The sequence below is a fragment of the Danio rerio genome, chromosome 2 (assembly GCF_049306965.1).
Source record: "Danio rerio strain Tuebingen ecotype United States chromosome 2, GRCz12tu, whole genome shotgun sequence".
In the NCBI taxonomy this organism is placed as follows: domain Eukaryota; kingdom Metazoa; phylum Chordata; class Actinopteri; order Cypriniformes; family Danionidae; genus Danio; species Danio rerio.
In genome coordinates this window covers 12,372,918-12,398,891 of record NC_133177.1, presented here as the reverse complement: position 1 = coordinate 12,398,891, position 25,974 = coordinate 12,372,918, and the positions used below count along the sequence as shown (strand labels likewise).

The window sequence follows — 25,974 nt, the reverse complement described above, 5'->3', positions numbered from 1 at the left end:
TAATACTTCAGCACCTGTGAGGAACTAGCTGTATTTACTGTGAATTGAGCATATCTGAAATGCCGAGCACTCTGAAACTGGCAGCAAGTATTTGCCAGAAACCTGACAATATGAGAGCAAGAACACAAATCTTTGAAAATAGTCATGTGTATCACTATAATTTTATAAATATGCTATGCAATATCACATCTAACATTGATTAAACACAACAAAAATGTTTAAATTAAGAAAAAAAAAGATTTTATATCTTTTAAAAGTCGAAATACAAATAGAAATTTTCAAACGAATTCAAAAGTGGCATTTGAAAGCTTCGGTTGAGTTTTTTTTTTTTTTTTAAATGCATGCATTTATGGTTACTGAAATATGCTTGAGCGGCAAAGCAAACAAAGTGTGAACACCCACATTTGTTTGCTTTCACCACGGAAGCTAATATTTTAAGAGCTGAAAAAAAAGGAAACTCAAGTTCTCATGCTATTTCAGCAGCTGTGTCATGTACTTACCACCTGAGTTTGATTCTGAGTCTGTCTCTGTTCAGGGGCTCGACCTTCCTCTCGTGCCTTCACTGATTGTAAGATGGCAAATATATTTTTGGAAAAGTTCTACAACAACAACAACAACAAAAACAAAAGATTGGCAATCAGCAGGAATATTTACAGTGTAATCCTACAAACAACATAAGAGTTTTCATGAGACTGCAAAGACTTTTTAAATTAAACTTTATTTAATAAAAACAACCTAATGTCCATGCTAGGACCAAAACAAAGCATTTATTGTGATTTGTTGCTTCAGATAGATATAAAAGATCTTAACATGATTGAGTTAAATATGATCAGTGCAACACTGCCTTCTGCAGGACATGTTTTTCAAATTATAAACAAAACACTACGGCATATGGAGCTAATATGCCAAAACAATCTGATTTTGAACTGTTGAAAGTTGTAATTTAATGAATCAACAATTGTTTATGCATTTAAAAATAGTTTTTACATTTGAATTTCTTATTTTGAATTTCTTAATCTAAATTTAAATTTGAAATTTAAGACAACTAAATTTAAGTCAGACATTTATAGATGCATTTTCAATCTTCAAATTTTTTTTTTGTTAGTTAGACTGTTAGTATTGCAGTGGGCACGTCATTTATTATTTTATCTATTATATCACACCAGTTGTAAAATATCTAGTCATAATTTAATGTCTTATGACAACTATGATGTTTAAGTGATCAGAAATTATAATAAATAGTTACTTATTAAGCTATTAATATGTCAAAACAATCTGAACCTTTAACTTAAAATTCTTATTTTGAATTTATATTTCATAACTTGAATATTAAACATCTGAAATCTAGGACAACTGAATATTAAGTCAGATTTTTATAGATGCATTTTCAAACTTGAAATTTTCCAAATTCATAGACGGCACACATTCAGTTTGTAAAAATACAGTTTTCAAAGATGAAGAAAACCAAATTCAATATTCTAAAATTGAAAACCAGAAATTCAGATTGTGAAATGCAGATTCAGCATAGAAAGTACATAAAAGTAAAATTCATACAATTTTTAATTTCATATAATATTCAGTTTTATTGAATTACAAGTGCTAATAATTAAAAATCATATAATTCAGTCTGTTTCTGCATACATTTTAAGCTCCATAGCTACTATGCTTTTACTATTAGATTGGTTTAATAACAATACGCAGATTAGTTTATTTACAAATTAGAAATACCAGCCTGGATCAAGCTGTGTGAGGGGCCATAAAAGCAACACAATTCAGTCACATTTCCATCTATTTGAAGCTACAAAAATTTGGATTGTAGTTACATATTACATAACCGAACAAAACAGAGTTATGATCACAAACTGAGCACTTGTGATCAATATACTTCACCCGTAACTGTTTTTTAGTCATTTATAACCCTCGTGTCCATGTCAGAGCTACAATTCACAGATGTTTTCATCTGGTAGAGAAAATCTATTTGTTCACTTCTGCTATTTATACTTTGATTTGCATATCAATGTATTTTATTTTTTTTTTTTTTACTGCAAATTAAAATAGAAACTCTTTACAAAGCACGCAAACATGCTGACAGATATAGCTACTGTACATTGTTATGGATCATTGATGCTAACATTTGGCACAAATCCCTCAATTATCCCTTTCTGGCTGTTCTTTCCATGAATGAATTATGTTCGTTCATGGAACACACACTGTCCATGCGCGTTTCCCTAGTCGATTAGTAACGTTACATTTCATTGCACAACAATAATCTATCATGCTTTTTGGTAATAAAAAAAAAGAGTGAAATCGCAGTTTAATTAATTATTATTAGATTATTTTAAATTCCACTTATCTTGCTGTGCATGAAGTAAGCTGGCCAACTTATGAGGCAGATAGCCTGTAGCTTCAGTTTTGATTAAATTATTTTCTAGTCAGTTGTGTATTATGTCGTGAATGCATACTGCAGTCCTTTTTTGTCTGGCTTTCTCAGATATCTCACCTGTTCGACAAAAATGACTAATTATAGACCTGAGAATGTCTGACACCGGTGCATACATATTGTGATAGACATGCCAGGCACAAAAGCTTGACAGGCATAACAGTAACTAAGGAGAATGTGGGTTAGCAAAAGGTCAATTCTCTGCTGGTTTTGACTGCTTATCTGACAAGATTTGATAAGTAAGGTAATAAGATAAGTTGGTTTAGAAGTTAGATTGCTTAAAACCTTCTTTTAAGATTGCTTAAAGTAATAGATATAGTCCCATGTAAAATAAAAAAAGAAGCAACAGTGACGCATGGTGCTTATGGTTTCAAACATGCTATATAGTTACGATTAGGGATGTAACGGTATTGTAAATACCGTCATACCGCAATATTAAATTTTTTCGATATTACCGAAGTCGCATGACTCGGTAAAACTATAGGTCTTCTGAGAAAATTTGCTCAGGCGAATGAAGCGAACGGGAGGTAGCTGAAACTTCATTTCCCATCAGCCCCGGCGTGGCCATTATCCTTTGCGGTCTGTTGTCGCTACAGATCCAGTAATGCGGAAATGGAGTGTGCTGCTAGTAGCGGAGATGAAAAAAGATGGAAATGATCGAACCTAAAGCGGGTGTTGTCGCCGCGCGCGTTCTGATCAGCTGTGTTGTGGCGCGCGTATTGTAAAGCGCCGAGGGGGGGGTTGAGCGCGCATAATCAAGAGAGGTGTTGTCGCGCGCCTACTGAAGGGCTGGACTGGACGGAGGTTGTGTCGCGTCGCGGGGGCACTTTTGATCGTTTTGGAAGGGCATTTTCTATCCAAGACTAAAAAGGGCATGTGCACTGCACAGGTTGAGCCCTATGTGTGCACGTGCCTGCAAGTTGGGGAATACGACTAATAACAGTCATGGGGACTCCAGAAACACAGCACACTGTTCAGATTGATGCAGACATTGACTTGTACCGCAAAGAGATCTCTATCTCACTCATGGTTTGTCTTCTCAAGTGGGGGAAAGACAATGCACAACGTTACCCCACTGCTGTCAACATGGGCCAAGTCATATCTCTCTTGTCCCAGAAACCTCAGTCCCAAATGAGAGGGTTTTTTTCTGTTGCAGGGGACATTGTAAATACCCAGAGATACCAGCTTTTACCAGATTATAGTTATATGATAATTTTCCTTTAAACCCATCTCTATCTAAGTGAGTGATTAAATGTTAAATGTGATGAGTTTTCAACAATACTAAATTGAAACTTTATTTTTTTTACATGGTTTAATAATTTTTTGTTATTAAAATTGAAGTTCCTGTTTCAAAGCTTACAGATAGATGGCTAATTTGTATGTCATTGACACTTTTGGCACTTTTTTGGAGTATTTTCAAAAGTTTTTTTTTTCCTGTAAATGATTCAATAAATACCGTACCGTGACATTCATACCGAGGTATTACCGTACCGTGAAATTCTGATACCGTTACATCCCTAGTTACGATCAATAAAATCCCATTTGTACTTTCTCAAATTTACCATAGATGTTGCAACGAAGTGTGACCAAACTTAAATGCTGCCCAAAAAATAAATAAAAAATTGATCCCACACACAGGTTTAGTGTGAACACACTTTGCCTGTTCCCTGATTCACTATGGTCTACCCATTTGTGTCATCTGCTAGGATATTCATTTTCCCTTTTTAAATTTAAAAGGGTCAGTGAGTTTCTGGGCTTGGTGATGTATGTACATTTTTTTGTTTATTTAAAAATCAAACAAATAGCGTGTTCATTTGAAAATTAAATGTTAACATGAAAGCATTACTACTTTAAACATGTGTTTGGTTTAGCGGGACGCGAGTTAAAAAATAATAATAATAAAAAAAAGAAACGTTTGGAACCACAGTAGTAGGGCCATGAATTTAAAGCACAAAAAATAATTAAAACAAATCCTGTTAACAATAGTAACAAGTATTTACAACAATATAAGATGCAAATGTAAGTTCATGGACTATGTCATTTTTTAGAAAAGTGCTTAATGTATTAGCATGAGAGACCCCCAAATAAAATGAAAGAGATTCATCTAACCTTGCCGCTGCTCTGTAAAATGGTTGTCCTCGTCCGCCAGACTCTCTCTCGACTCACAATGTCTCTGGTCACATCCACTTCTGCATCCACAAAGCTTCTCTGTTTCTGGGTGATGTCATCGTCCAGGTCAGTCTTGATAGTGGAGCGCTTCTTGGCCATGATTTTAGCCTTGATAGCAGCGATCTTCTCCACAGACATAGCTTCAGAAAGAGACCTATAAATACAAATCATGTTATCAGCTGAATGGAGAAATTTGGCGTCAGAAGAACTTAAATTAAGAAAATTAAACAATTAACAGGAAAGAGTCTCAACTGAAGGCTAGGCATATTAATGCTGAGGTAAAATGATAATTAACAAGATAATCAATCGAAAATGTTCTAGATAATAAGCAGTTTAAGGGAGGCTAAATAGTGTAAATGTGCTTGTTTATATGCAGATAAGTCTTGCGATTACGTGACCAGCTCTTAAGAAAATTGTTTTTTCTAAATTTTCTAAAGAACATAAATTGTGCCATGAACAAACCAGTAAGGAGTGCATTGGATATCCAATTGGATTATTGGATATGGATTTACAGTAGCACCAGTAGCTGAACCATGGTATTGTGGCAGGATTGGGAAATATGTTTTTTTATTAAATGTGGAGCTGCACTAATCTGGCTAAAATGAGAATCGCGATTTTTTAGCTTAAAATAAAGATCACGATTTTCTCACGATTCTGTAGATGTAAAATAAAGGTATGGTAAAAACAAACATATGGCACAACATCGATAATAATATTATGTATAGGTCTACTGGTTTCTATAAATAATTCTATTCTAATTATAATAATTTTGATGTTGAATTATAATGTTTGAAACATATGCTTGCAATCTGTTATATTAGACAAATTTATTCACTGGTAAAATCAGACATTTGCCATTATCAGATTATATTCAACAATATATAGGCTAGAGTAGTTATACTAACATAGTAAACATTTGTTTTCACGTACAACTGTGGGTTCGCTATAAAAGAAAAAACATCAAATGCTTGTAATCATAACTCTAAAATGCGATATGATCATTTAAATGAAGTGCACACTTTCGGTTTCATTTTGACTGCTGAGTGCTTGTTCATACTTCGCGCGTTGCTCCCAAACGATCCCTCTGTTCCACAAACTGAATATTATTTACAACTGTATTACCTGTTTCTCGCAACATATACAGGTTCTGTTCACTGAAGTAGACCTCTCTGTGATAACAGCTCACGTCACGTGTGATTTCCCGGCCACGAAAACATCATTATATAAAGACAAAAATGACATTTTAGGTTGAATTATACCTTTAAATACAGTATGTGACTCATTCAACATCATTTAGAGGTGTCAATGTCACTGAGCAACGTGTGTGAAACGATGAAAAGACTCGTGCAGCCGCCTTTTCTACTTTCCTGAACTTGAAAATAGGATTGGCAGAATCGTAGAAATGCTGGATTAAGATCGTCTAGGGGGTCGAATCGAGATCTTTTAACGATTAATTGTGCAGCTCTAGTGGACATAAATTAAACAGGACTTGAGATGACCTTTTTGCGTGGTAGCACAGCTGCTCTCGACTTCAAAAATTTAGGAGCACCAGGCAAAATGGTCACGCACAACAAATATTAAGAGCACCACTACAAGTTTTACATTAAGAATTTCATTGGATTTGAAATCAACACAAATCAAAGCTAATAAAAAAAAAATGAAAAAGTCTGCATGTGCTCAACGGCCTTGCACGCAGAGAGCATCTTGACGATTAAATGGAGGATTAAATAGAACCTCTTGCACTTAAAATGTGTAGATGCAACAAACTCGGTTATCTGCAAACCTACAGAATATTATGGTAAACAGCTTTAGCCATTTTCAAAGTGGAAATGAAACTGCTTAGTCATTTATCCACTCTCTTTAAAAAAAAAAGTGTTTAAGGTGAAATAATGATTACTGTCAGAAGTAGGGTTGTAACGGTATGAATTTTTCACGGTATGATAATCGTCTAAAACAATACCACGGTTTGACGGTTTTGCGGTATACGGTATGTTACAAATGTTACAAAATAATAGAACAGTAAAGCAAATTTGACTTTTTCCATATAATATATTTTTAGTTACTATAAACAACACCACTTACAATGAACAAATAAAAATAAGAAAATAATAAATAATGTGTCAAAGTCCAAATAAAGTCCAAATAAACATGGTGCAAATCCTCAGTAAAAAATAGATATAAATATTTACTATACTATAAATAGTTACATAACAAACTAGATTCAATATGGAACATCCTTAGGTTCTATGTGCCAGCATGGATTTGGATGTGGTTGTATGCAATGCAGACAAACAGCTGCATCTTCATTTGCGTCTTTTGAAAACAGCAAGAGCAGCAGTTCGTCTTTGCTGTGTCACTGTTTTGTCATGTTTCTGTGCTGCTGTGCATGCAAAAGTACTTAGTATGAGAATTATTTCATGCAAAACTTTTTTTTTTGCGTTTTATTTAGCCGCGCATAAATGTACAGCCTATCTCTCATTCCGTGTTGTTCAAAAAGCTTGGGCCACAAACAAAAGCGAAACCTATGCTTATTGGTTGTGATATAGCGAGTTTGAACCAATCTAGGCATGGAGGAGGGACAATGCATCAATGTATCATGTCTGATTTGTCCGGAGACACAGTGACGAGCGTTTCTTTGTCAAATCAGCGTTGTCAAATGTTGATGACGTAACCGCACTGATTCTGATAACTGAATGTTATGTGATACAGCACTGGAAAGCTAAGATTCTCTTCTTTATGCCAATCTTTGAATTGTATGAATCGGATCAGCGGATCAAAAGTTATTAAACATTTAAGAGCAATACTTATTTTTAGCCGCGGGCGGCTGTCTCGGTCTTTAAGGGTTAAAACCGTTGATATGCAATTGTTCATGGTATGATAATCGTGCACGTTCAAATCGTGGTAAACCGTCATACCGGTATATTGTTACAACCCTAGTCAGAAGTACCATTATTTGTAACTTTAGGTGGTTTCTGAAATAAATCTGTCAGTGTTCCTTTTATTCTTTCATCTTCAGCCTTTAAAGTGATTAACAGATAATATTAACCAATCCATTTGTAATGCAACGCTCTATTTTTCCAATCTTTTCTTACATGAACATGCACTTGACGAACGTTTGGCAACATTTTTTTTAAGATTTTCAACTTTTAGGCAGAGTTCAGACTGCATGATTTTAGCCCTTATTTTGACTCGCCGACAGGTTGAGAAATCACAGACACATGCCTGAAATCACAGGCAAATCAGTTCTCGTTCATGTGAGTGACAATCACACAGTATAAACTATCAAGGACGCAATATGAGAGAATCGCCGATGGTCACAGACACCCGTGAGATATTTGGTATGGTAAATATCTGGGGCTGTCAGCGATTCAAATCATGCTGTGTGAAATGTGTTCTGACTGAAAATATCTTCAGTGATCACCCACAGCCAATGAGAGCAGCATTCACTAGTACAGGTAACTGTATGCCAGCGGGAGGCTGGGGGAAAAAGTTAAAAGCGCTCTTTCAATTTATTTGGACCTAAGATAGAGGAAAAACAAGTGGAAATTTGACGGGAGCAATGTGCCTGTTTGACGTGTCATCTGTTCCAGAGCAGTGTGCCAAGCACTGCGGGCTATTGTTTACTATAGCAAGTTGTCATTACAACGGTTTTAAACCATTCCTGAGTGTTGTTGTGTCTTGCATCTTTTAGGTGCAAAGATGCATTCTGCGTGAAGGTTCCCTATATCTGTGCATGCAGTAAACTTTTTGCAGTGAAAACATGTCACACGGCAACAATTTTATGCACTCGCAAAAATTACATATATTTTGAGGTTGCATAAATTTCAGGCGCATGTGACCAAAAAAAGTTGCAATTTCAAGCCTTGTTAAATAAGTAATAGAACATAATTACAATACTTAATTACATTTTATATAAATACAAAATCCAAACTGAAATACAGCTGTTGTTATCATGCTATACCCATGTGTTAATTTATAATTAATGCATTTAGGCCAGTGTTTATCACACAATTTTCTGTTACATTTCAACATGGTAAAGGTGTGCTGCATGCACAGTTCTACCTATGATTATGATGATCTAAATGGATGAAATTAAATAATAACGTTTTACTTATTAAAAATTTATTTAAAATTAGATCTCCAAAAAAGAAAAAATATATATATAATTTAAATATTTTTTTTCTTCCATATTATTATTATTACTGAACATAAAAAAAACACAAATCCTTAAACTCAGAAAAAAAAAATGCCATAAGCCCTTCAAAACAGTTAATGAGTTTGATCATACCTGATCTGATCTGTCTGCACAATGCTTTCCTTATGACCCTCGAGACGAGCAGCCAGACGCTCCTTATCCAGACGCACACGCTCTTCATCCTGTGGGGAAATAGATGCACAAATAAGAGTGACAAATATTGTATATGCACACAGACTTCAGATAGAAAGACAAGGCTTTTTTGAAGTTTTAAAATCTTTCTTACTTCAACCCGAGGCTTTTTTGCTTCTGACGAAACTTCATCTGCTGCCCTTTTAACTGTTAAAATAATATAATTATCAGTAAAATGATTCTTTACTTGGTGATTCTACACTGAGGCACTTGTGGCTATTTCATATAGTTTTTTTTGCACTGGAATACAGATCTGCTCTGATTCATGATAATGATTTCCTGTAACAAAAACACACAAATTCACATACCTTGTGTTGGCCTTTGTAGACCTATCTCTATAGGTGCACTTCTGTCGATACTCGTTGATGATGCTGTAAAATAGAGTTGGTAAAAAGACTCAATATAATTGTGTTCCTTTATGATTGAGCTTGAATTCTGTAATGACTGATTTGCTTTTCACACTTACAGCTTTCTCCATTTAGATAAGACAGCAAGTCTTTTCTGTCGGGTCGCCTGACAACAGGGATGTTTTCTGTCTGTATTCAGAGGGAAAAAAAGAAGCACACAATATTCACAAACTACACTATAAATGAAACCTTTTTTTTAACGATCATATTTCTCGTTTATTGACAATAAGACTAAAAAAGTAGTATATATGTAATTGTTGAACTAGGCATTGGACAATGCTGACAATGCAATTGTTTACTTGGGAAAATGAATTGTGGGCAGTGGAAAGTAAAAAGCATGAGACTGCAAAAGACATGAGAACAAGAAGTTAATTATATATATTTTTATGAACAAATAGGCCTGTCACCATCTGAATTTTTTGTTGTACGATATATTGCACCACAATTTATTGCGATAAATGATATTATTGTCCTTTTAAAATCTATTTATGCCACTCATTATATAATGCAAGTATGAACATGGTAGCTTTATAATGGAGGTACACTCTTTCAAAGAAAGATAATATTTTATTCTTAGTCATTATAATTATAGCAATATTATAATTAGGCATTGGAATGAGATTGTGAAATGTGTATATAACCTAAACAAATAAACAATGGTAACAAGAACATGGTACCAACAACTAAGAAAAAGTAAAATGTTCTAAGGTCCCATGAAGTGCTTTGAAACGTGCATTGATTTATTCAATACTTGGCGTAATCTTAACCAAAACATGGAGGGTGGGGCATAATGTAGCCCCTCCCCCCTTTAAAAAACAGCCAATGGCATTTTCCTTTAGCAAATGTAAAGCATCTCAAAGGGAGCGAGACATGTCAGATACTAGAGAGCATTTGATGTACGAGGTGATGTGAATAAAACCGTTGATCCTTTTAGGCGGAAGTGACCAAGTATTCAGTTTTATATCTTCTAAACACGAATTGTCACTGTTTTAGAGCACACTAGATCATAGATATCTTAAAAACTAACAACACTGATAACATCTAAAAAACTTTATTTAATTCATGGAACCTTTAACAAAGTCAATTTAGACTTTTAAACAGAGAGGCAAAGGACATTGAACAGGCCACATCCTCTACCACAGGGGTGTCAAACTCAATTCCTCGAGGGCCGAAGCCCTGCACAGTTTAGTTCCAACCCTGCTCCAACACACTAACCTGTAGGTTTCAAACAAGCCTGAAGGACTCAATTAGTTTGATCAGGTGTGTTTAATTAGGGTTGGAACTAAACTGTGCAAAGCTGCGGCCCTTTTGGAACTGAGTTTGACACCTGTGCTCTACCAGATCTATTTTCAGTTGCTAGGCACCGATATGAAAATATACTACAGTAATTTATTATAAATACTAGTTTGCTTTTTACCCAGACTGACCCTGACACCTTCATTATAGATTGGATAAGATGACAAAGGCTGTGCGTACAGCTCTTGCTGACTTGCTGCATTGGTTAAGTATGGATGATACTGCAGGTCAAAATATTGAGGTCATGTCCATGTGTTCCATGATAAATCAATATATTGATTATTGTGACAGGCCTATGTACAAAACTTTAAAAAGCAAACAAGTGCAATCCATATTCCATATTTTATTAATATATTTCATAGAGATTAAGGTGACAAGTTGAAAGATGTCTTTTTGGCAAAAACAAAAGCCTGCTAGAGTTATAACTGTCTAAATGTTTTGAGCTGACCTGTAAAATTCAACGCTTATATTTTTGGTATAATGTATGATAATTACAACAAAGATACTTGTGTGATTTGCTCTACTTTTGCATCATAGAAGACACTTTTTGCATCATGCACTTAATAGCTTTCAACCAGATGATTAACAAAGAGAATAAAAAATATATATTGAAACGAAAAAATGCATTTCATATGGAGGAAATAAGTGTCTGATGTTTCATATTATGCTTCATCATTTATTTCAACTGAGAAAAAGCCCAATTGACAAAAAAAGGAAGCAGGTGAAAGTCTCCGATGAAAACAATTCCTGCTGCAGCCAAAATGCTTGTTGTAAAACAAAAAATTCTGTATTTTTGTGGCAGTAGTATCCACGCTTGCTTTGACAAATCATTTGACAGATTATTAATATCCAATCAAAAACTACGCACTCAGCTTACACCAGAGCATCGAAAATGACGGTTTGTAATTTAATGGAATATAAAAATCTCACAGATCTCAGCGAATGTTGGCAGCTAGTCGAATTAAAGATGAATATATATGCAAAATAAGTAATAACACTCTTTTTACTAATATGGTTTAATTATTCTTTAAGACTCTTCATCGATGTATAGTTAACTGCTGACCTGTGAACTTCAACTCGTTGTGCATGCATTTATCTACATAACAAGTGGTTTACTTTTTTATTGTTAAAGTTAGATTAAACAAAAAGTGTATACACACATCTATAATTGTCCTGACAATAGAAAGTTAAAAGAACTTACATTTATAGAATTTAAATAGGTGGCTAACAATTAACTATTTTAAACTCAGTTTAACTGATTGGATATATAATGATATATCGTTATCAGGAAAGAAGACTTATATTGTGATACGAGTGTGATATCACCCAGTCCTACCCTAAAGTGAATTGATGTTTAATTAAATAATGTGACAACTGACGTAGACAGAATTAAAATACACTTTAAACTATTGTTGTAAGTATCGAGTTTGGTACCAATTGGTACTCAAAATGTTTCCATTCCATTTCCATTTTCCAATTCATTTCCCGCTAACATTTGAGCACTGTTGAGCATATTATAAAACATCGCTGATTGGTTGTGTGTCTTCACAACCAATTACAGTCCATTTTGTTTGGCATGTGACGGTCACCGATTCACCACTGCTCACCAAATGTAAACACAGATACACAGACATAGATCAGTCCATGCATCAGTGGATTGCTCATATTTCAGCTCAAAGACAGACCAGCTGATCAACGTGAAACAATTCAGTGTCTGTGTATCTGTGTTTGCACTTGGTGAAAAGTGGTGAACCAATGACCTTCAAGCCCAATCACAGTCATTTCTGTTAAGCACGAGCACAATGGCCAATGAGCAGTATTAGGGAACGCATTCACATGTTAGCGGGAAATGGATATTTTTAAAATTCAGTACTGACTGGCAACAAACTTAATACCTCTGACAACCCTACTTTAAACAAACAAAACTGTGCATTTATATTCAATATATATTGAAAAGTTTACTTACTGCAGCTCTCCGCACATAGGAGGGGTGAGGAAGATGGACATTGTTAAGCAGGAAGAGAATGGAATCAAGAGTGTAGTACTCTTTAGGTTGTCCCTCTTTTCCAGTTCTGTAATGAGATTAAAATGGATGATTATCATTGTTTATGTAAGCATTTTTCTTTTTTTTACCCCCAAAAATATAACCAGCATAAAATTAATGCAAACGCTATTTTAAAAAATGGTAATAATATTACTTTTCCTTTTCTTTCAATTAAACTTTGCACCATACATTTTCAAAATGTAAAAGCTGCACAATATAATCACTTTAACATCGATATCATAATATGCAAATTCAATATGGTCACATCACAGGATCTGCAATGCAAGTTCAGTTTTAGTTTATTTTCATCCCTTTGAGGGAGGTTTCAAGATAATTTAAACCATTTGTGTAAGAAATAATATTTAAAGAGTTCAGATGCAAAACCCTCTAAATCCATCAAACTTTTTTTTCTTGTAAATTAGCATTTTCTATCAGGCTCCACTGAAAAGGTTCAGGGGCCTCATGTATCAACGCTACGTACGCACAAAAACTTTGCGTACGCCAGGTATCACGCTCAGAATCGCTCACGTTTGGATTTACTAACAATGAACTGAACGTGGGAATGTGCGCAGCTTCACGGCAGGTTTCTGGCAGGCGTACGCACATTTTTTGTGCGTGTCTGTTTTATTTCCATTGGCGACTCCTAGAGGCAGTTGTGTTAAATTCTTCTCTACAAAGTGTCTGAGCCTTGCAATGGCAGCTGTATGAGATGGGTTCAGCAGGTATATAAGGTTTCCATACCATACATTTGACCAGCTAAACATTAAAGCACAATTTGCAGCAGTCGCCTGTTTTCCCAATGTAATCTGAGCTATCTACTGCACGCACATTGCTATAAAGACACTATCTGAAGATGAATTTGCTTGCGTGAATCAGAAACATTTCCATTCAATGGATGTGCAAATAAAATATGATTCACAAACTTATTGATGATTCCTACTTGTCTTTCTCGTGATAAATAGTGGGCAAAATCTGATATGTAGCGGGGAAAAAAAGAAGAAAGAGTTCATCAGATGCTGGATTCGAGCCGAGTTTATGCTCGAACGTCGTATCAATTCATGATCACATGCGTCTTACGAGTAGCGCCACTGAGACTGTTCAGCGTCCTGCAACATTTTACAGATATAAACCACACTATTTCTTGTGTTAATGCACTCAGTGCGATGTTCAGACCCAACTGTGTTGACCGCATCAGCTAAACTCTCCCCACTCTATTTTTTTCTTTTGTTGTTAATTCCGGAGAACAAACTTGCAAATAACACCGCTTTTCTCCGGTCTACCTCCGAAAGCAGCACCTCCAATTCACATTCTGTTCAAAGTTTCTCTTTTTGCTTGCTTTTGCCTTTGTTTTTTCGTTGGGTTTTTCCATTAGCATAGTCATTAGCATATTCATACGGGGGAGGAGGCAGGGAGGGGTTTTGTGCTCGTGCATGTTGCGCTCAGTTTCACGTTCATTCAGATGTACAAAAGAATATGCGTGAGATTTGGCGTACGCAGTGTTTCATACATCTGAATTTTTTTCTGCGTACGCACATTTACAGCTTTGTGCGTACGCAATGTTTTAGTAAGATTTCCACGCAAGTCTTCGTACATGAGGCCCCAGATGTTTCATTTTATATGTAATGATAAGGTTATAAGCTAGTAAAAAAAATTTTTTTTTCTACAAATGTCACTTTAGACCAGGGGTCACCAACCTTTATGAAACTGAGAGCTACTTCTTGGGTACCGATCAATGTGGAGGACTACCAGTTTGATAAACACTTCTCAAATAACAAATTTCAACAATGATTTAACAGGGTAGGAAATACCCTATATTTAATGTATCAATGTGCAACACTTTATTTTTATATATATATCTGCAAATATTAACATTTTTTAAATGATTACTTCTATATTAGATGGAGCTTACTGGTAAGTGGTGATATGGTGAGCTATTTTTAGAACAGGCCTGCGGGCAACACATGTGATCCTCGCGGGCTACCTGGTGCTCGTGGGCACCATGTTGGTGACCCCTGCTTTAAATAATTCTTTGTTTTTTAACTAGGTAAAATTTCCTATCGTGTCAAAACCAGCTAAATCCACTTCTGCTTTTTATGTAAAAACCCTCTTAATCCACATATTGGAACAAGACTTTACTTGTATTTACTTGAAAATCAATAAGGATGCAAATAGAAATTATTTTACCAAACATAACACATTACACAAACAAACCACCTGAAACTTAAAATATATATAGATCTGTAAAGTAAGTGGTGGTTCATTCCGCTGTGATAAACCAGGGAAAAAGCAGAAGGAAAATGAATGAATGAAATCTGTAAAGTCAATGCATAAATCAACAACATTAAGACTGACATTAATTAAATCTTAACTATCTGTTGTGATTTCTGACATTTGGGGTTTAGTTTATCTTTACTGTCTTTATCTTTTAAAAAATAGCTTAAATTAGCAAATAAAACACAAGGCTACTGGGAAAAAAGGGGATGCCTCTTGGACAATTGTAAAAGCTGTTATTCATTCATTCCCACCATACTCTAGGTCTTAGACTCTTTTTCATCTCTTGTTTATTCTCACAGCATTCACGTGGACAGAACAACATCTTAACTCCGTCTTTCGCGAAATGCAGTTGCCATTTAACGTATAGTAAATCAGACTAAAATCAGACAAAAAAATTGTTATGAACGCATGCTACACTTCAGACTGTACATTTTGTTTTCTTTTTCTTATAATGCAAAGACTTTTGAGGTAAGGGATGTTTTCATTTGCCATTCACTGACAGTCAGTCATCCAGTTCATCAAACTCCATCTTTTAAAATCTAAATCGAAAGGGGAATATGTCTCCTTATAAAAGCTGGCATATCAGCGTGCTGCTTCGTAGAAAACATATGATTAAATTCACGCTTTTTGATTGGTTCTCTGGACATAGCATAGGCTAGCAGTGTTTAGAGGCTTTTGAAAACTGAATGCACTAACACTGGAATTTGGATGATTAGAAGCAAATCTATTTGTTGATGGTGTACTACGTGCCTAAAGCATTCACTTGATGTCATTATCTCATTTTTGATGGAAGTGGCATTTAGCGGCTTTTGCATCTGAACTCTTCATTTGTAGTTTAACAAAACTTAGCTTCATTATGTTTTATACAAGATAAAAAAAAAGTGTTATTCCGTTGAAAAAAAAAATTGTACCTGAACGTTATTAGACTGCAGAAAACCACATTTCAATTGGGTCTTTGATTTATTGCATCCATATACATCCTGTATTTTTTACATTATTTAATGCAGCTGTCTTTAAAAATCATCCCAATAAGTCTAAAATTATAAAAGCTTTTTAAATAGAGCTATTCAAATTATTTGGTAAAAATATAATCATATCCCAATCAAGTCTGCACAATATACTGTTTCAGCATCGATATCGAAATTTACAAATATGCAACAGTCGCATCGCAGGACCAACAAATATCACGATAATTTTTTTAGATCAGTCGATATCGATAATTATCACGATAAAAATGTCAAATCTTTAAATCTATTAAATTTATAGGATTTTCAGCATGCCAATTGCTTTTAACACATTTTGTTAAATTTTTTAGCGGTCTAACAATATAAATAATAAAATAATAAACAAAAGAACAATCTTAATTCAGCATTTACTGTTCAAGTTTTCAACAACCAAAGACATTATCTACAAGTTATTGGATATTATTGTTTAACATCAGAAAAAAATAAATAAAACCGGTTTGAAACAAATAAAAGGTAAGTTAGAGGTGCAGTAGGTGATTGTCTACAGAAACATTTTTGTTGTGCTGGTTTAAAGTCTCTTCACAGTCCAATAGTAATGATTACAGTAAATGATCTAAATGTGTTTATATGTATTTTTATATTCTGGGTAAAGCATAAAACTAAAAAATGTTTATCCAATTAAATAGAGTCGGACCGTCATCTCCCTTAATTCCGATATGCAGGTCAGACTGTCTGTCAGCAAATGTAGATTCCGACTTCTGCGCATCTGTTCACGCAGATCCGCCATTAGCGCGTGCCCGTCTGCATCACAAACGCATGCGCTCCGAGTGAGCTGCGGGCCGCTCGCAGATGCCGAGTCGGAGCCGGGGGCGCCGAAGGACAGCCGAGCTCGGGCCGATTACTGTAAAGCCAGGCGCGGGTATAATTCACCCTTAAAGCGGCTGTGCGGTCACGAGACGGACCGGGAGAAATCAAAAGCTGAATTGAAACTTTTAAAAACCTGAATCAATATTGGAGTTACTTTAGCACGCTGGAGGAAGGACGACACCATGGCTGAAGTATTACTGTTAGACAGGTAATGTTCTGTTTTGAAATTATTTTATGTTAGACTGTGTTTTGTTATGAATGACTTATATGCACAGACGTGTTGTTCAGCCACTGAAATCTCCCGGTGAAAGATTGATATTTTCAGTTTCATAAGGTTCTTTGACAGCATCTATAACATAGATTTATATTTAGTTTAACAACAAAACACCAGTAAATAGCGCTATTCCGCCTAACCTGCTTTATTGAGCTGAAGTTGCTTTTATATTCACATTGGGTTATTTTTGAACAATGACAGCCTTCCTATACTGTTCACCATGCTACTCTGAATATTCGCTCTGAAATAGCATGTAAGTGTGGCAAAGTATTTCATGTAATTCCTGCACGGCGCTGGCTCTAACTAACTGGCGAATGACATGAACTAGTGGGTTGTCTGTCTGCTGCGGATTTCAGGGGGAGTGGCTTTGAATCACAGTCCCTCCCCGCCATACAAAGATAATATGCTAAGCGATTAGCATTTTGGCAGATCACCTACTGCACCTTTAATGGCCACAGAATTTTTAGTTTTGAATGAACTCTCCTTTTAATGGCGAGTATGGTAAATTTAGGGTGAAATATGCTTTAATATACTTTTATTTAGGGATGCTAATGATTACTTGATGATCTATTGATTGTCGATAATGCTTTAATCGATAGACCTTTTAGTTATGCTTTGCGCAATGAGACATGTCCATGCATTACATCAAGTGAGTGCAGTTTACCTTCTTCACCCTCTTGACATTACATATTGCGGGACACATAAAATCCTGTTATGCGCAGATCTCCGTTATGTCCGCGGGTGTTTAACCCAATTTGTCTGACAGACTGGCACGAATAGCCCTATGCATACTCTCATTTTACAAATCGCACATCACGGCGAAACATGCAGGGAGCCTCTCCATTTACACAGTGAGCTTCTATCACTCATCCTTCAGTCTAGCTAATAGCTTATAAAGACTGTCCAGCTCATGCTGCTCAGACCTTGCTTCGTTAATTAATTAAAATGAAACCGTGAAAATTAGGGATGTAAAGGTATCAGAATTTCACGGTACGGTAATACCTCGGTATGAATGTCACGGTACGGTATTTATTGAATCATTTACAGGAAAAAACAAAACTTATGAAAATACTCCAAAAAAGTGCCAAAAGTGTCAATGACATACAAATTAGCCATCTATCTGTAAAAAAAACTCTCATTTGGGACTGAGGTTTCTGGGACAAGAGAGATATGACTTGGCCCAGGTTGACAGCAGTGAGTAACGTTGTGCATTGTCTTTCCCCCACTTGAGAGGACAAACCATGAGTAAGATAGAGGTCTCATGTCTGCATCAATCTGAACAGTGTGCTGACAACACCGCTATTCAGAACGCGCGCGACAACACAGCTGATAAGAACTCGCCCGACAACATCGCTATTCAGTACGCGCGCGACAACACAGCTGATAAGAACTCGCGCGACAACACAGCTGATAAGAACTCGCGCGACAACACAGCTGATAAGAACTCGCGCGACAACACCGCTATTCAGTACGCGCGCGACAACACAGCTGATAAGAACTCGCACGACAACACCGTTATTCAGTATGTACGCGGCGACAACACCCGCTTTAGAGTTTTCCGGCTCTTTTTCATCCCCGCTTCTTGCAGCACACTCCATTTCCGCATTACTGGATCTGTAGCGACAACAGACCGCAAGGGATGATGGTCAAGCATGGGCTGATGGGAATTGTAGTTTTCGCTACCTCCCGGTTATTCATTCGCCTGAGCAAATTTTCTCAGAAGACCTATAGTTTTACCGAGTCATGCGACTTCGGTAATATCGAAAAAAATTAATATTGCGGTATGACGGTATTTACAATACCGTTACATCCCTAGTGAAAATAGTTTAATGGATTGTTTTGCCGCTGAAGCATATAATCTATAGCGGGCTTTTTAAAGAGCTTCACCACCATGATATTCGTTCTTCTTGTTTATGCTGTTGATAACTAACAAAATATAAAAATTAAGTTATTAATTTATATATTTTAGTTCATGCCCGCCTTAAACAACTGCGGGTGGATGATGCTTCGCTCCGTAAAAAATAAGGATTTAAATAATATTCCACTGCTGGATGCACCACGACATGCCATGACCGAATTGAGGCTTGTACGATGAGCGCTACGTCGCCATTCAGTGCCTTGCATTGATTAGTAGCCTATACAAAACAATGTAAAGATTGTTTTGCGTCAAAGCTTGACGTGAAGTAAATAAACCAGTAACGTTAACGATAGCGTCAGCATGTGCTACCATCAAAATAAATTTCTATCGTAAAACACCATAACTTAGAGTGAAGAGCATGTTAAATGTTAAAGAGACTTTGCCATCAAGCAGTGTTGTGATCACGTGGGCTCTGGACGCTGCTGGATATAATAGCTGTAACGGAGTTTAGAGTGAATCAGACTGCTTATTTTGGAGATTTTTAAAGCAGTCCAATATAGTTTTTTGGACTGATATCGGACCTATCTCCAATATCAATATCAGATCAGGACAAGACTCAAAAAATGTTGATGTTAATAATGTTTTAATAAAGGCTTTAACTGTCAATTAACCATTTATGGTAAAATACCAGATAGATATCGTATACCGTTATTTCTCCAAAAATATAGAGAAATTATATGATATTTTGCCCATATCGCCTAGGCCTAGTCTTGAGCATCTGATTTCTCTTCAGTGACTATTGTCGATGATGGATAATAGTGTTATTACAGGTTTCAAAACAAATATCTTAATATTAAAAAGGAAACAAGCTTGACAACAAAATATCCTATTAATGTCATAACAAATGCCCTTAAATAAGGCACCTTGTAGTTTACAGCAAGCGTTAGGTGTTCATTAAGATGTGTTTGAGATTGTGTTGTCTGTTGAATCTTTCGTCTGTTTTTTCTGGGTTTTTTCCTTGTAAGGCACAGCTTTTTGAAAATGAAGACATGAAACTTTGCTGAGTAGTTGCGCTCGTTTACCAACACTTGTTTAGGTCTGTAATTTCTTAGCACCTTCATAAGTATTGTTTTAAATGATGAAACAGGTGCGTGGTGTTGCCTGCTTTTGATAGCATGAGTCGTCTGAGCAGTTTGCTGTTTTTGTGTCGGATTGCAAAAACCTAAGTAGCTCAAGACTACTCAAGTCTAGTGGCGTTTCTTGTCAACAAGGCTGACCTTTTTTTTATTTTAATTTTTTCTTACTCCTTAAGTGCAACTAACACTGTGTGGCTGTAAACTTGTATACTGCGTGCAGCATCCGGAAGGACAGGCTGCAAAATGTCTGCACAGCGTTACGCATAGTGCATAAATATTATCAAGCAATTATCGAACTGTAAATATTGTTTTATCAAAAAATTATACATTGTGATAATTATCAATATCGAATTATCACCCAGCTCTAGGTGTAGGGTTGGGGTAGACCCAAATACAATTAATGGAAAATTTAATAGATAATTTAAATCTCTTCTGTTAACTTCCAGCCACAACCATATCTGATCTAGCAACAACCAATGTGTTACCCCAATTAGGCATGGGTCGATTTAAGATTCTAAGTTTCACGGTATTGTCATTACTGCTCTAATATGTTTTTTTTTAAATGTCTGGGTAAAAAAAAAACCCAAGTCCCCTTTGACACATTTATTTGGAGCAGTAAACAGGTCAGTCTTAATTCTTTAAATGAAGTTAAAATCTTGACTTTTCCAAACCATCGTATACCTTGAAAACGGTTATCGTGAAATGATTAACCCAAACACTGTTTATCACAAATAACACAACAACTTCACAAAAACATGCAAGGAGGAAGAACAGTTGACCCGACTGTGTACATAAATTATCACTACAACAAACAAACACACACAAAACAAATTTATGGTGGCAAGTTACCATGATACAGTACATTAGAACAGTGGTTCTCAACCTTCTTTGCCTGAGACCCCCTTTTCCCTCTGAAAATCATTTAAGCCCCCCCTCCACATTATTATCGCTCATATTAATTTGCAGTAAGTGTGACAAAAAATGTATTCAAACAAATGGTATGTTTACTACAATATCTACATATGTTTATGCACAAATAATAGACTAATGTAAAATATAAAAGCTAAACAACAGTAGGCCATTTGTAACAAAAAAAAAACATAAGTCTTTGCTCCTTGTGATCAAAAAATGCTTTGGGCTTGTCACAGTATTGGGGATGAATGGTCTCATACATTTGTTAGCAAGAACTTTGGCTCAGATAATACACTATGGCTGGGGCAGGGCCTCTTTGCTTCGAGTAAATGGAATAAACCATAGTTCAAGTAACTTATCTTGGTATTTCCTGCATTTCATGTTTCCAGTATTGCTAGCTCTGCGACCCAAAATGTTTGGAGCTTCCTCACCTGGGTCCAGTATTAGCTGCTGAAGGCAAATTAGTGAGACTTTTTTCCAAGGGACAAATTTGTAATTTTGTAAAAAAAAAATTTGTTCGGCAAGGGGATGAAAGGCAACATGATCTCTACTAATCATCCACTGCTATTTTATTTTTTAAAATATGACGTGATGCCCCCAGAGCTTACCAAGGCCCCCTTATTGACCTTATTCTAAAATGCGGAAGTGCGCCTGTTTTCGCGATTGTCTTAGAGCTTCCGTTTCAGTCGCCTATGGGAGAAATGACAAGGAATAATAAACAGCAAAAAAGGTCAAACTACTTGCTCTACAAACAAATGTTTGCATGACTATACAGACCAAGTAGAATAATATAACAAGGAAATATCAGTTTACAACATCAAACAGCGAAACGAGCAGTTTTTAATGTCTAAAAATGAATGGAAGTGAATGAGACCGGAAGTCTCGTGCCAAAAAAATTCAAATGGCAGCGCCCACTCGTCTGCGCAGAATAAGGTCAATAGGGGACCTCCCTGTTGGGAACCGTTGCATTAGAATGTCCAGAATTTGTCCCATAGAGGTGCTCATTTGTATTATTTCGACTACTATGTCATCAAAAATAGTAAAAATAACCCATTGAAAAGGGCTTTAAGAGCAAGCGAAATCCTGGTGTGATTTAAGTAAATCAGTTTTGACAAATGCAAACAATTATTTTTCATGAGTCCAAAACCAGCTGTGCACGAAAACATCTGACATAAAGCAAACTTTCTGCTACTGAATTGTTTTTGAATAGAGAAAACTTTTGACAAGTAACTTTTATTCTAAATATTGGACCTTGTTCATGGAGAAAAAAAAAAACATGACCAATAAAAGTGTAAAGCACTTTATAGAGGTAAAGCTATATTCACACATTTGTTCAATGACAACTTGTGACACTCCCTATATTGTTTACCACAGCACTTTGAATATTCGATCTGAAATAACCTACAAGTATGACTTGAAAACAACATTAACACTGTTTATTTGACTGTGAACAGTGTTGTACTTTGATAGTCATTGGCTGCTAATATGATTTCGCTATTTAGAATTGGCAAACAATACTTTTATGAAATTATATTATTAAGGGGAAAGTCTGAATGTGTAAATATAAAACCAACTTTACCTCTATAAGCACTTTTACAAGAGAGGCTAATAAATTGTTAATTTTTTTTATTATTCAAATGACCAAGAACTGAGGAAAGTTGAATGTGCTGGCCAGTTTGTTATTTGCCTCATAAATTACAATAGGCTAACGTTACAGTTTTTTTCCCTAATGACATATGATGTAATAAGCTTCTATTTAAACAAAATTAACATTTGTTATATTTATTTATAGTAAATATTTTGGAAAAATGTTTGGTACAACAAAGTGTGGTTATGAGGATCATCCGACAAGCTAATTCAGCTAAAATAGTGCTTTAATGTCACTTAAATGCCACCATTTCGTGATTACAAGTAAATGTTCAGGTCAACGTTTTATTAGATTTAAGGATAGATCACTCCAGAAAGCAACGTTGCAACACAAACAAATGAGAAGTTCTTGCGCAGCCTCAGTAAAGACGAACATGTAAACAGCTCAATGTTTTAAGGAGCAGCCAAATTCTTAGTTGCATTATTACCATGTGCATATATCCATCGGCACCTTCTTCCACATGAAACATATTTATCTTTACGTGAGCATTTGTACACAACACGAGTTTCTTCACACGAGTCCATCACTAGCGCATTAGCGGCTAAACCAGCTCGGCTCAAAACAACACGAATAAGTCAACAGAACAAACGCGCACATACCCCCAGATGACATAGTTGGTCTTGACATTTTTAGGCCAGGAGAATTCCCCGAAAATAACTTCATCGCCTTTTGCGACAATCTCCTTTTTCTGGATGTTGTACTGGCGAAGAACACTCAACACGTCCGCCATGATCGCGCCTCCTCATTACGAGTGTTTTATTTAAGACCCCACAACTTCTCAGAACGGGGCTGCTTCGAATAGTGCCTATCTAAAAATGATCAACTCAAATGCTCTTTAATCATAATTGTTGTGCCTCAACTGCGATGAAAACGACATGAAAAGAGTCGACAAAAGGGTTATTCACAGGCGAGCAATAGGTATGTATTTTTAAGCTTTTCAAAAACGTATGCACAGTTCAGGCAAATCTCAGACAGCTAAAGCAAAAATCCTCAGGTACCGATGTCAAGCCATCAACTATATTCATATTTTAGTGTACACAAACTTACTATCCCAACGACATAGCATAATGTTATAAAGTAATTAAGCACATCACCTCAATACAAATACATTATTCTGATTATTCTTTAATAATTATCGTAATTTTAATTTTTTTTTTAAAGAATAACCTCTTCAGTTTTCTACATTTAAATGTAGTGTAATGTGTTATTAAGCGTTTTACACTCCAACATATAAACGGACAAACTTTGGAGTGGATTGCAATCGAGTTACATACAGGGACAAATTTACTAGCATGGCAATATATTTTATTTTGTATTGACAACGTGTAATAACCATCTGAACACAGAATTTCATTATTTGTCACGTTTATTTACCTCATACTTCAAGGTTTCGATTAAATAATATCTAATGTTACACAAACAGAACAAGGGTACATTCAGTATTGTATCTCAAAACTAACAAGCAGTCATTGTCTACGTTTTAGTGTTTGTTAGTTGTGCCTACAATTCATTACATAGATATTATTATCCTAGCAGCGTTAGCAAACTTACAACCTTGATTTGACCTTAAGAGGCACAAAGAACAATAGAAAATGCTAAATAAAAAACATAAAAAACGCTGAACAGAAATGAATCTAGAAGCAAGATCCATTATTAACTTCCTCTATTCAAACATATACCTCTTTTTTTCCTCAATTTTGGAATACATACATATGTAGCATTATTGACTTCGAAAATGTGCCAGAGTAAGCGGTAAAATATTCAGTGAAGTCTCTCTTGAATCATATAAAAGGTTATTTTCACTCATATATCAAGTTACTGGACCACAAAACACTTGAGGTATATCAACATTAAAACTTTACCGACGAGTTTAGTAGTTTAGGCTACATCAATTTCTGAGAGAATCAGATTGCTTGATTTCAATTTCACTGACAAACTGCGAATGCATTTCAGCTCTCAGATTTTGTGGAAGACCTATGGTGCACTTTCAGCTCAATATGTAATAATTCATAACATCGTATTACATAAAGATATTACACGCAATGAACAAGGCCTCTAAAATACAGAACATTGCTTCCAATGAAGGTCAGTGACATGCATGAGCTTTTCAAAAAGAAACATGTAAAAGATGATTACACTCTTTTTGGGAAGAAGCAAATATTTCACAGGACCAGGTTAGAAAATATACAGTATACTGAATGAAGTCTTAAATGTGCACCCCTTGATTTTCAATGCAACTTAATCCAGCCTGCTGGATATCGAATTAGACTTGGAGACTTGATTCCAAAATGTAGAAACATACAACATGATTACCTGCTTACAATGTTTTTTTTTTTTTGCATGTTGATGGGTGGTGCATTAATGTCTTTTTGTCATTCAGAAAATCTACAACCCATGCTACAAAATCAATAGCTTTTAAAAGATGTCGAGTGCAAAGTTATGGATGACATCCACTGCTTGCGAGTCAAAGCCGCAGATGTCCAACATGCCGCAGTCTTCAGGGTCAGCGATGGATAGGTTGTTGGCAATCAACCCACACACAACAAGTTTTGAAAATACAGAGCTTTTCTGAAAAAAAGAAAAGAAAATCATAAACATAAAACTGTTCTATATAATGATAATTATTAATATTTTTATAATTATTATTTTGCAATACTTAATAATTTTGATGCTTTTAAAAGGATTTTGTCTGGTATTTTGAGGTTAAGTTGAACATATATTTATGCTGAATGTTAAAGCTGCACAATGTTGAAAAAAAAACAACATTTTTAGAAAACAAAGACATGTTTTTTTTGTGATAAACAGTGCTGGGGTAACGGATTACAAGAAACTTGAGTTAATAATATTACTTTATGTAACGAGTAAGGTCACATATTACTAGTAATTATATTACTAAATTACTAAATAAGTAATAATATTTGAGTTCCTTTTTTGAAAATGTAGCACGAGTTGCATTTTAGTTTAATTATTTGGGTTTTAAAAAATAAATTGCTTAATTAAAATTAGAGTAGTCACAATGAATCTCGCAGTGAATAGGGAATGTGTTCATCATCTCAAAAGGAAGTTATTACTCACATGAAAAACAAACTATTATTATTATTATTATTATTACTATTATTTAAACAAGTAATACTTTTATTAAGCAAGAATTAATTTTAAACAAGAATTGAAAGTTTTGTAATGGTACAAATAAATAAAATAAAAATGCCATAGAATGAAAATCTGGATATACATAGCTGAATAATAAGAGATCATTACAAAGAAATAGAATACTGTGAGCCTAAATCTCACCATTGT

At 35.3% G+C, this 25,974-nt stretch overlaps 2 protein-coding genes across 8 annotated transcripts in view; both read right to left on the bottom strand.

Annotated features, from left to right (window-relative positions):
- cdc73 (cell division cycle 73, Paf1/RNA polymerase II complex component, homolog (S. cerevisiae)) overlaps window positions 1-23,430 on the bottom strand; it is a 56,633-nt gene extending 33,203 nt beyond the window's left edge. For 3 of the 5 annotated variants that reach the window (XR_012385773.1, XR_012385774.1, XR_012385776.1), the window contains exons 1-8: window positions 23,277-23,430; window positions 12,666-12,771; window positions 9,463-9,532; window positions 9,305-9,367; window positions 9,091-9,143; window positions 8,898-8,986; window positions 4,550-4,763; window positions 501-599 (exon numbers count right to left, since the gene is read on the bottom strand). Coding sequence is in view for 2 of the 5 variants with exons in the window: in NM_001291396.1 (NP_001278325.1) it covers window positions 501-599; window positions 4,550-4,763; window positions 8,898-8,986; window positions 9,091-9,143; window positions 9,305-9,367; window positions 9,463-9,532; window positions 12,666-12,771; window positions 23,277-23,407 (825 nt within the window). In the remaining 3 variants the exon portion in view is untranslated. The remainder of the gene's footprint in view (window positions 1-500; window positions 600-4,549; window positions 4,764-8,897; window positions 8,987-9,090; window positions 9,144-9,304; window positions 9,368-9,462; window positions 9,533-12,665; window positions 12,772-23,276) is intronic. The other 2 variants (NM_001291396.1, NM_200348.2) reach the window with 1 other exon arrangement.
- ro60 (Ro60, Y RNA binding protein) overlaps window positions 1-25,974 on the bottom strand; it is a 489,528-nt gene that overhangs the window by 443,191 nt on the left and 20,363 nt on the right. For 2 of the 3 annotated variants that reach the window (XR_012388813.1, NM_001037397.2), the window contains one exon: window positions 24,026-25,245. The exons of the other annotated variant lie outside the window; for it this stretch is intronic. Coding sequence is in view for 1 of the 2 variants with exons in the window: in NM_001037397.2 (NP_001032474.2) it covers window positions 25,093-25,245 (153 nt within the window). In the remaining variant the exon portion in view is untranslated. Of the gene's footprint in view, window positions 1-24,025; window positions 25,246-25,974 lie in introns of those variants that run through there. 3 annotated transcript variants of the gene reach the window in all.